Source organism: Eurosta solidaginis, chromosome 1, assembly GCF_040869045.1.
Source record: "Eurosta solidaginis isolate ZX-2024a chromosome 1, ASM4086904v1, whole genome shotgun sequence".
Classification (NCBI taxonomy): Eukaryota; Metazoa; Arthropoda; class Insecta; order Diptera; family Tephritidae; genus Eurosta; species Eurosta solidaginis.
In genome coordinates, this window is record NC_090319.1 from 278,835,736 (window position 1) to 278,848,423 (window position 12,688).

At 34.8% G+C, this 12,688-nt stretch overlaps 1 protein-coding gene across 1 annotated transcript in view; it reads left to right on the forward strand.

Annotated features, from left to right (window-relative positions):
- The first annotated feature begins 274 nt into the window (after positions 1–274).
- Positions 275–12,688, forward strand: part of Cyp4c3 (Cytochrome P450 4c3) — a 79,824-nt gene continuing 67,410 nt past the window's right edge. The window contains exon 1 of the mRNA XM_067760916.1: positions 275–913. Coding sequence (XP_067617017.1) covers positions 679–913 — 235 coding nt within the window. The 5' untranslated portion in view covers positions 275–678. The remainder of the gene's footprint in view (positions 914–12,688) is intronic.

The window sequence follows — 12,688 nt, forward strand, 5'->3', positions numbered from 1 at the left end:
ATACGCTGAAAGTTCAATTCGCTTACGATTAGCTCGTCTAAGCTCATTACCCATACTTAATGGACCACCGCGCTGTGTTGTTGCTTGATCATATCAATTGGTGCGTGCTGCTCATTTTAGTGGCGCTTCAGTCAAACTCAAACAATTGTCCATCGTTTGTGAGCTTAGAGACCGGCTTAATAATGAATTCTCAACATTTGCTATGCTAGGCGCGCTGCTTAATGATGATGACGTAGGCAGCTGCTGTGGTAGCTGCATTACAGTAGTGGCGAAAATGGCGCGTGAGATAGATTTTTGAATATTTCTTTTTAAATCTTTAAGCATTCATAGAGATTTGGTTAGTTGACATTCAGCTGGCGACTCAGCAGCAGTCTAGCCGTGGCGGTAAAAAACGTTAACGTGAATGTGAAGTTTGGTGGCTGACTTTGGTTATTAGATAATTCAATTTTTTTTCTAAATCATTAGTTTAATATAATTAACAAAATGTTAATGCTTTACAAAGCGTGTATATGAAATGAAAGTGTAGTGTGAATAAAAAAAAAATATATAAAAAAAATAAAGCTTAATAGAAAAGCATATATTTGTAACAAAAAAATACAACATCTGCAAAAAAGTTAAATTTCTAAAAAATAAATATTCCTCAAAATCAAAAAAAAAGTGTTTAATTTATCTGTCAATATGTCTGACAAATTAATGAATGCTCTCATGGCTGAGAGTGTCCTGCTAACTAAAGTTACAAAATTTGTGGAAGGATATTCGCCCATTACCATATTTTTAGTCGCTGCTATTACATTTTTCTTGGTGATATACAATAAAAGACGCGCACGTGTGGTTCATCTGATTGAAAAAATTCCAGGACCTGCCGCATTGCCATTTATTGGAAATTCAATCGAAATGAATGTGGATCACGATGGTAAATATTTCAATTCAATATTATTTAAGGTGGTATTCAATCAATGGAACATCAAAGCATAATAAATATAGGGTTAGCCACAGTGTATTCGGGCTTATTTGGTTGAGGTTGGAAGAAAAATTGGCCTCAAGGTTGGCTCCTGGCCACTCTTCTGGCGGTTTGACGGTGTCGGGAGATGCAATGCTTCCCAGACCTGGAGTTAGGGAAAGGTTTTGCACTCCCAACAGGAATCAGTGTGAATTAACACTAAACATTTTTTTGTGCGTGGTGTCAATAAAAAACCAAGGAAAATATTACTGAAAATAACAAACTAACGAATTTGGAATAATAATAAGGAAATAACGGAAAGCTTAAATCACATCATAACACGTCACAGTGAGATAGATACATAAAGAAATAAAAGAGGGATAACCTTGTATCCGAGCCTAGTTTCTGCCATTAAACCCACCAATCTCCCCAAAATTTTCATCTTTGTTTCGTTATCGTTCTTCTCGAAAGTTAAAGATTATGTTTTTTCAAAAAAAAAAGTATTATGTCATTAACACTGTATTGAAAGCTTCATCGCTTCGATTTGAATGAAATTTGGTGAAATTGCTGTGCAATATAGTAGTGTTAATGTCACATAAGTTCGCTCCTAAATTTTGGATGGTTACGGAGATATAAGCGTCTGAATTCTCTATTTTTTTTGTGGAAGCCTTTTTTCTATAAATCATAAGTCGTGTAATTGGCTTTCTAAGAAGAAATGAATAAAACGGTGTCTAAAGTATTTTTTACATTCTTTTCGAACATAAATAGTAAATAGTATTTTAGTAAAAATTTGATTAAAAAACATTTTTTTGAAATTTTTTTCAAAGAGGGGATTTTGCATATTTTTATTTTTAAATAAAAGCTTGATATTTTTCCTTTAAAATCATACTGATCTTGTTATGCTGCCCGAAAATTTCTTTGATACATTTTTTTTAACATAGAGGTACAGATAAATGTATACATTTTTTTATGCGCGTTTTAACTAGTTTTTTTTATTTTCAAAGGAAAGCTTTCTCATTATTTCATTGTATAAAATAGTAAAAAATTGTAATAAAAATAAAGTTTTGTACAAATAAATAAATATAACTCACATGTTCACTAAGTATTAAGAAAAATATTATACCACAATGAAAAAAATGTAAGAACATAAAAAGCAGTCATAGCTAATTTTTTACTCCCGAAAGAAATTCAAGGGTTTAAAACTCAGGCGTATTGAGACCTTACATTGTTTAGGCATTAATAGTTTATAATTTTCTCCATTTTTATCGAATTTTTCTCTAATAACGAGCTTTTAACGTTAAATTTACTCCCCTCTCCTCTTCTTTTCACCATTTCTTTCTCCCCTTCCGCCCCGTTTACTTACCATCCCATTTTCTATTCAACCTCTCGTTCTTCTTTTTTCTCATTTTCCATTCCCTCGATTTATTTCTTTATTTTCTTTTTCCTTTCATTTCTCTTTATCTTTCTTCTTCTTATCTTTCGCTTTATCTTTCTTTTTCTCCTAATCTTTCTCCTTCATTTTCTCTTCTCTTTCTCCCTCCTCCTTTTACCTTGATCAATTCTTTTTCGATTCCTCTTCAGCTACTACATCTTTTTCTGTTTCATTACAATTTCTCTTCCTCTTCTTTTGTGACCTCTTCTTACTTTGTCTTTCTAATCGTATTTTATTTCCCTCTCACTTTTTCTTCCAATCCTCTCCCAATACCTTTTCTCCTTAGTTTTCTTTTTCTTATCTTGCCCAGCTTTCTATCTCTCTTTCTACCCAATAATCTATCCGTTCTTCTCCCTGTTTCGATTCTCCTTCTCTTTCTTCTCTTCTTTCCTCTGATGACATTCCACTGCCTCTTCGATTTCCATTCTTTCATTTCTCCTACCTTATTAGTCTAGTCTTCAATTTATTTTCCTCCCACCCTTCCTTCCAATACTTCACCTATTCCTTTTCATATTCTTCCACTCCGTGCACCCCTGTCCATTTTTCTGTCCCTTTCTTCACCCTATCCTCAACGTCCTTCTTTCTGTTCCCATTCCCCTTCTCCCCTCTGATTTTCTTTCACCCTGCTTTTTCTTTTTTCCTCTTTCTTTTCCTACAATCTAATTTTTATCTCTTCTCCCCATATCTGATCCTTGTCATCCCATCTAAATTTCATTCTTCTTCTTCTTTCCCTCTTATCTCCCCCATATGTAGCATGACAAGTCGTGGCTGCTCTAACAAAAATAGATATATGGTTTTTGTTTAAGTTTTTTATTACATATTGCATACATTTTATTTATTTCTTACACAAATTTCTTCCTTTGCCATTATTTCATATCTCTTTTGGTTTAGAAGTTATCAAAAGTTCCTCTATGTTCAAAAAAACCATCTCTTTGCTCTCCTTCATACTTACTGAAAAACATGCAACTATTTGTCTTGACGCAGGGGCGAGGTATTAGATATCTACTTAAGATATGTGCGAAGAGAAGAATAACACATGTTTCTAAAAAAGGCGTGGCAACGCTCACTTTCTCAAAATTCCATGCTACTTGGAAGGGGGACTTGCAGTAAACCGGTTATTTTCGTATCCAGCACTCAAGCCTGCGACTTGCATGGGCGGTACAATTATCAGATCTCAAGACAGCAATAAAGCAGGGTCCTAGAATACTTCCAATATTTGCCAAGAGGGCTGGGTGATTTTAAAATGTAACCCTTATTACTAACTGGGTTTGGCGTTTGGACGTCCAACAAATTTTGCTAGCACAACAGACACATTCCATCTATGTGAGGTATTTTAATTGGTAGGTCAATTCGCTCCAGATACATCTGCCATTGATAGAGCAGAGATTCACTTTGCTAAAAAATAATGGGCAAATAGCCGCGACCATGTTTTATTGATATTAAATATTATTCACACGTTGTAAACTTAAATATGCCATGAAACAATTGAATACGTGTGAGCATAAAGGCGTTATGTTGAATTTTGAGATTTTTTGTTTTAACCGTGATTGAATTCTTTCGGTGAACATTTAAATCTCTTACCTCTTAAAAAGCGAATTTAGTGAAGATTTGAAGAAAACATATTTTTGATAAGGCTATTGTTGGACATAGGTTTGTATGGAAGCCTTAAATTTTGAAATAAATTTTTCAAAATTTTAGCTTAGCGACATAATATCTTCAGCCATGCACCCCGTCTATTATGACTTCAATGCATACGAATTTATGGTAGATCAGTGATCGTAAAACTGGCTTTTTACACCCGATACGCCACTACAGTTTTGTATCTAATTATTATGTGATTGAAGAATTAGCTGGGCAAGATTAACCCTTATCAACACATGAGTGTCCAACAGACACACTTTCAAATTCCTTTAGGTATAAAGTATTAAGTCTTCAAAATAGTGGTTTATATGTTTTTTTACTCCAGTACTCTATGAATAAAAACATATAACGAAAATATTTCAAATGCCACTAGTTAACCCCAAAGAATAAATTACCTAAGATTCTGTCGTATATCAATCCAGAAGTGCAAAATGCCTACCTTTTAACATATCGTCCCTTTTTTACGTTAATCACGTATCAACAATTACGAAATTTTAGGAAAAGCGTATTGCATACAAAAAAATGTAGATACGTGGTAAGTTAGATAGGGCTTAAAACCATGAAGCTAGTTTATTTTTACAAACTGACTACCCACTCGCATGTATATGCTTTATGAGGGGTCTACCACGTTATCCCCAAAATCAAAATCCCCATTTTATATGTGAAATAAATTCAAATTAATTTTAAAATCGCCGCGACCAAAAAAGGCTAATAATCCATACCACCTTTCTGCATAGGCGGCCTTAGGCCGCCTTATAAAAAATAACCCTGGGCTACGCCATGCCAAGTCCGAGTGTGTGATGTCCTTCTGCGTAGTACACGTTTCTGTTAGCTTGTTCGAATTAGAGCGACTAGCAGTGCTATATATGGATAAGTAAAAATATGTATTGCCAAATTGCTCTACGCGTTGGCGATGGCGAGTACCGAAGAAGATTTAATGATGAGCTGTACGAGGTATATGCAGACATCAACATAGTCCAGCGAATTAAAACGCAGCGGCTGCGCTGGCTAGGCCATGTTATGCGAATGAAAGATAATGCTCCGGCCAAGAAAGTGTTTCTATCGGAACCCGCCTATGGAAGCAGAGGTAGAGGGCGGCCCCCACTCCGTTGGAAGGACCAGGTGGAAAACGATTTAAACTCCCTTGTTGTGACCAATTGGCGCCGGTTGGTGGAGCGAAGGAGCGACTGGCGCGCCTTGTTGGACGGCCATAACCATTTAGACGGTTAAGCGCCAATTAAGTAAGTAAGTAAGATACATAAATATGAATGAAAGAGGAAAGAGATATTGCTATTTTTACATGGCCATGATGTTTATCATAGCACTGGGATTTTGTGTTTGGGGATTTTGATTTTGGGGATTTTGAATTTGGGGATTATGTGTTTGGCTATTTTTTTTTCTTTGGGGATTTTGTGTTTGTGTATTTTTTTTTGGGATTTCGTGGCACTCCCCTTTATGAGTGCCTCATAAATTTAAGTGTTACTTTTTGACTTGTGCAGCATTGACCTATACTACATTTATGCCTCTCTAAAATATGAAGTTACTTCCAGGAAAATAATGCCTGCGTTCTGTATTTCCTTTTGCGGGAGGATTTATATCCTTTGGCTGAGAGAAAATGAAAAGGGTGAAGTCAACGGAACCGCATGGCTGGATCTTCCAGAGTAACACATTGTCCAGAACTAAGGAATATGGAAACATACTGCTGACGTCAATGAGATGATTGACGATCTGGAGCAATATCATGAAGTTGCAAATGAGTATCTGGGAGGCCAAGACCCAACATTTCTCTATGTAAACCAAGCGTTCAAGTAGGCTCATTGAACAGACAGGGGTGGCTGGTGTAAAAATATATGTATAACGTCATAGGTTTTACAGCAACGAGGCTTCAACAACAGAGCATGTAGATTTACCTGATGGCAAAATAAAAAAAAATGTTGGCTTATCAGCACTTTATTTTAACAGCTCTTTATTCTTAATCTTCCTCTTAACCTCTTTTACTGCTTTGTCTCAAGCCCTTATTCTTACTTTTACTCTCTTTCTCCATCTTTCTATTGTTCCATTTACTTTTCCGACTTTCCTCCAACTCCCACTACTTTTCTTTCCATTTCTTCTGTTTTCTCTTCTCTTTTCTGGGGACGGCGACATGAACCGTTTGTAATGTGGGGATATATCGAGTTTAGTTTTATTTTGCGCAAAATTGTGGTTTCTCCTGCATGGATGGGCCTCGACTCAGCTGAATTAGCGTTGTCCAATATGCACTGTCCAATGGGAATCCATGCGGTGCGTCTCAATATACTGGAAACCCCATTTTGCTGTAGCTGTATGTAGGATAATGAGATGGAATCATCGAGTTAATTTATGCTTGATTGCCCAGCTTTTGTCAGAACTATGCAAAAGTATTTTGGTTGCGACTCACTTTGATCTCCGTAGGATTTATAGAAGGTTGATATCGGTCTCATTACAATGTATATCGTTGCTATGCAACGATTCTCTAAGGAGCTATAGCTCCGTCACCGTTATTTTAACTAACGTTTATCATAACGGACCTCCATGTTGTCCAAGTGAGCTTCCCCTACCAGGGCAGTTACCGCCTAACCTAAACTAACCTACTATAAAAATAAAAAATTTCACAATCTATTAAAAATTGCGATATGCAAATATTAATAAAAACAAAATGTTCAATTTGTTTCGACCGCTTGACATTACCCTGTTAATTCAGTGAAACCTTAATTTCAGTACGACGGAGTGGGCCCATTGAATCTCTCTCTCGCTTTCCAACGTACCCGTCTGTAGAGTGGAAATTAAGCACGTCCGTCTATTGTATAGTTACTATGCATTTCACTGTAAGATCATAGGAACCTGTTGGACATATTTTCTTGCTCTTTATGTTGCAAATTAGTTTTGAATCTCCTGATTGGCGCTGCTAAACATAGGGTGACCAGATCGTACGAACCCAAGTCGGGAACGCCTTGTTCATAGGGTTTCCGGGACGACCATCTCTAGCTAAACAGCAAGATCTTATTAGTATCACTGATCTAAAAACTCCTTAGTAATTGCTTTCTTATTAAAAAAAAAAATTTTTGGCCGAACTACGCATTGGCAATCACTCTTTTCAGATCGAAATTGTAAGGTATGAATAAATATTATGAGATTGACTAGGTGGTCGAAGAATTCACAAAATGATACAAAAGAAGTCACTTCTTCCCCATATATTAAACATTATTGTATGAGATAATATACGGAAACTATAAAAAAATGAACAAAAATACCTAATATTTTAAGCGAGGTAGACCTATACAAAAAAACAAGCTAATGGAAGAAAGTAGTGTTTTTTTTTTGAATATCACGGTTTTAACGAGCAGGAAAAGATAAACAAAGTTAGCGGCGAAGACCTTAATCTTGAAATTTCAGATATAAATCAACTTTATTTTTCGCATTGTCGCCACTAATATCCATAGAATAATAACATAACATAAAACAATAATATAGAAAAAACATTGATCAATATCAATTTATCGATCTAGTCGCTGCTCGGTAAGTTAATCAAAAGCAAAGCGTCAAAAACAGTATCTAAAAGATGAAATAACAGTAAAACAAAACAAATTTAGTTAATTCGTAACAGCACCTAATGAATGAACAAAAACCTAACAATGATCATCTGATTGGTGATCAATGGTGATCGGTGTGATCGTTGATGTGTTATCAGTGCGCTTGTTTTTGATGCTGCGCATGAACACCGACCGATCGACAGGTGTTTACTATTACACATTATAACTTGTATTACATGCATATATTTACATATGTATGTATATAGATGAATAAATATATACAAATGCATACATTTCTTACGCTCTATTAAAATATACCTTATGATTTTCAAATTATTAATAATAACGTAACCATAGATTTTTCGGTAGACCAGTTTGGCTGTTTTTTTTTTTTATACTCAGTTGAGCAGAGCTCACAGAGTATATTAAGTTTGATTGGATAACGGTTGGTTGTACATATATAAAGGAATCGAGATAGATATAGACCTCCATATATCAAAATAATCAGGATCGAAAAAAAATTTGATTGAGCCATGTCCGTCCGTCCGTCCGTCCGTCCGTTAACACGATAACTTGAGTAAATTTTGAGGTATCTTGATGAAATTTGGTATGTAGGTTCCTGAGCACTCATCTCAGATCGCTATTTAAAATGAACGATATCGGACTATAACCACGCCCACTTTTCCGATATCGAAAATTTCGAAAAATCAAAAAAGTGCGATAATTCATTACAAAAGACAGATAAAGCGACGAAACTTGGTGGATGAGTTGAACTTATGACGCAAAATATAAAATTAGCAAAATTTTGGACAATGGGCGTGGCACCGCCCACTTTTTAAAGAAGGTAATTTAAAACTTTTGCAAGCTGTAATTTGGCAGTCGTTGAAGATATCATGATGAAATTTGGCAGGAACGTTACTCTTATTACTGTATGTACGCTTAATAAAAATTAGAAAAATCGGAGAAGGACCACGCCCACTTAAAAAAAAAATTTTTTTAAAGTAAAATTTTAACAAAAAATTTAATATCTCTACAGTATATAAGTAAATTATGTCAAGATTCAACTCCAGTAATGATATGGTGCAACAAAATACAAAAATAAAAGAAAATTTAAAAATGGGCGTGGCTCCGCCCTTTTTCATTTAATTTGTCTAGGATACTTTTAATGCCATAAATCGAACAAAAATTAACCAATCCTTTTGAAATTTGGTAGGGGCATAGATTTTATGGCGTTAACTGTTTTCTGTGAAAATGGGCGAAATCGGTTGATGCCACGCCCAGTTTTTATACACAGGCGTCCGTCTGTCCTTCCGCATGGCCGTTAACACGATAACTTGAGCAAAAATCGATATATCTTTACTAAACTCAGTTCACGTACTTATCTGAACCCACTTTACCTTGGTATGAAAAATGAACGAAATCCGACTATGACCACGCCCACTTTTTTGATATCGAAAATTGCGAAAAATGAAAAAAATGCCATAATTCTATACCAAATACGAAAAAAGGGATGAAACATGGTAATTGGATTGGTTTATTGACGCGAAATATAACTTTAGAAAAAACTTTATAAAATGGTTGTGACACCTACCATATTAAGTAGAAGAAAATGAAAAAGTTCTGCAGGGCGAAATAAAACACCCTTAAAATCTTGCCAGGCATTACATATATAAATAAATTAGCGGTATCCAACCGATAATGTTCTGGGTCACCCTAGTCCACATTTTGGTCGATATCTGGAAAACGCCTTCACATATACAACTACCACCACTCCCTTTTAAAACTCTCATTAATACCTTTAATTTGATACCCATATCGTACAAACACATTCTGGAGTCACCCCTGGTCCACCTTTGTGGCGATATTCCGAAAAGGTGTCCACCTATAGAACTAAGCCCCACATCCTTTTAAAATACTCATTAACGCCTTTCTTTTGATACCCATATTGTACAAACAAATTCTAGGGTCACCCCTGGTCCACCTTTATGGCGATATCTCGAAACGTCGTCCACCTATGGAACTAAGGATTACTCCCTTTTAAAATACTCATTAACACCTTTCATTTGATACCCATATCGTACAAACGCATTCTAGAGTCACCCCTGGTCCACCTTTATGACGATATCTCGAAACGGCGTCCACCTATAGAACTAAGGCCCACTCCCTTTTAAAATACTCATTAACACCTTTCGTTTGATGCCCATATTGTGCAAACGCATTCTAGAGTCACCCCTGGTCCATCTTTACGGCGATATCTCGAAAAGGCGTCCATCTATAGAACTTAGGTCCACGCCCTTTTAAAATACTCATTAATACCTTTCATTTGATACCCATATCGTACAAGCGCATTCTGGAGTCAACCCTGATCCACCTTTATGACTATATCCCTAAATGGCGTCCAGCTATAGAACTATGGCGCACTCCCTCATAAAATACTCTTTAATGCCTTTCATTTGATACACATGTCATACAAACACATTCAAGGGTTTCCCTCGGTTCATTTTCCTACATGGTTATTTTCCCTTATGTTGTCACCATAGCTCTCAACTGAGTATGTAATGTTCGGTTACACCCGAACTTAACCATCCTTACTTGTTTTTTTTTTAGATTGTGACGTAGGTGATTGCGAAAAGAAAATGGTTGAAGGAAACTGTTTAAATAACGCTATTATCAAACATCTGCGCTAAACAATATTCAAGGTCGATATTTGAGGAAGACAAGTAGCTTGTGGCTGTTTTTTTTATATTTTTTTGAAATTGCTTTCGATAAGCTAAGAACGCTTAGCAGCTTACCAAAGATATACCAATAATATATTTAAGTAGATACAATAAGTTCCGGGTTAATTTAATATACAAATCTACGAAAATTAATTATGTTATGAATGCGCGAATATTCAAAAATATAGAAAATTGGTAGATAGATTATACATATACTTTAGTTATGACGTATATGTATATATATTTATGTATACAGCAGCTAACAGAAAAATAGCAGTGTTGTAAAATTTCAACATTTGTACTCTTCTTTTTTCATTTTCGAAAAAATTCGAAAAATTTTCGAAATCTTCAAACTTTTTATCTTTAGTTCCCTTACCTTTTTTGAGTATGCAGTTTTGTAGCCCAATCAATTATAGACCAACAAAGTATAAGTTATGGGCCTCTCAAAATTTGCATTTAGTTTTGACAATTTTTTTTCTAAAGTGTGTTTTGGATTTTTCTATTTGGAAGAAAATCTGAAACACCCTTCAGAGAAAAATTTCAAAAATCAAAGCAATTTTGAAAGACCTACAATTTTCACTTTGTTATACTACAATTGATTGGGGTACAAAACTACATACTCAAAAAAAATTCAGAGAACTACAAATAAAAAGTTCGAGATTTTTGTAAAACTTCCCCGAACTTAAGATTGGTTTGCGTAGTTTCATTTACAAAATTCATTAAAGTTTTTTCTTAAAATATGGAAAAAAATGTATTCGCAAAACTTGTTAAATATTTTCACTGCTATTTTTCTATTTGCTGCTGTATATGTATGTTATTGAGTGATTGCCTGTTCTCAAGAACTTTTCAATACCAAACAATGTTTATTAATCACTTCGAATTAAATTCTGGTTTATTTTTTTGTTACTTAAGAAAAGTTTTATTCCATATATTAGATTTTGGCGGCTTTAATCAGGCTTATGTATGTATGTATGCATTTTCGTTTAGGTGTAATTTTATTAATTTTTGTTTCCCCCTAAAATTGACTTCTTCCGCGATTTAATGATCTTGAAAAGAATTTCGCGTCACTATTACTAAAGCGGAAGCTTCTTGCGTTTATCGCAACAACACGAAGAACTCGTAACATTTTGCTTACAACGTCTTGTAACTATGTAATTATTTTCTATTAATAAAAAATACAAAATGAAAACTGGTTGCTTAGTTTCAATAATAATAGAATTTTGAGTTGCTCTACTTTTGATTCTTTTATTGTTGTTTTTATATTGACTGACAAGTTACAATAATGACCTGCCAAAAAGTTTCCGCATAGTCGTTTCGTGTAAAAACAAACCGAATTATTAAGGAACACTTCCGTGACTTCCGTATGACTAAGTTATGAAATTTCGTAACTATATTTTCATAACTACATACATATATACTGTGACGAATATTAGTGACATTAAGTGATACTCACATCACTAGTCTGATGCTAAGTAAATGAAGCCACAACAACAATAAAGCAGGCAGTCACTTGTATCTACATAAACGAATCAATCATTATGTCCACACATATGTACGTACACGCAGCGGAGAGAGACGCACAAACACATGCATATATCTTATCTGAGATGCTCCCAAAAGTAGTCAATTATCTGTGGAAGTATCACTCACATATATACGCGCATATGAGAAGCTATAACGTGCATCTGTAGTTATGTTATAGCTGGTAATTTTATAGCTGGTAGCAAATTCTAGAAATAGAAAGGCCTAGAAATATGTCAACGAGGAAACCAAAAAGAATAAAAGCAGCAGCAGCTGAGGCACGACGAAACAGTTTGATTTAAGCACGCTATCTGTTGAGAAGTAGAAGTGTTATTGTGGATTACTTTAATAAAGGCCATTTGGCATTATTGTATAGTGGAGTTCTTTATTCAACAGTTTAGTGATTCGAACGTTAGTAGAAGGTTGGTAATAAGAGGAATTGCACTAAATTCGTTACAATACATTCAAAATTTATACATTAGGATAAAATTTATACATTAACATATTGCTTGTAATAAAATTACCAATCTTCAAAGATTTTTTTAGAAGGCTTAAATAGATTTTTTGGCATATGACGAAAGACGAATTCAACTCGACTTGGCCACCAGAAAATTGCTTTGCTGAATGGAAGCAGGCAACTCCAGCGGATTTGTGTTATCCCGCCGTCTTCTGCTTCTTATGCTCCTCTGTTGATGTTGCTGTGGCACCAATTCATTACTCATTTCAGTGACTACCACATGAAATTCAATACTGTGCATTGTTTATATTTTATTTCTTAATTTCAAACAAATTTGTAACAATAATTAAACTTTTCAATTTTTAAACAAAATAAGAAATACGCAACGAAACTTCAATTGACAAAACAGCTGACTTCGAAAATTCGATATTC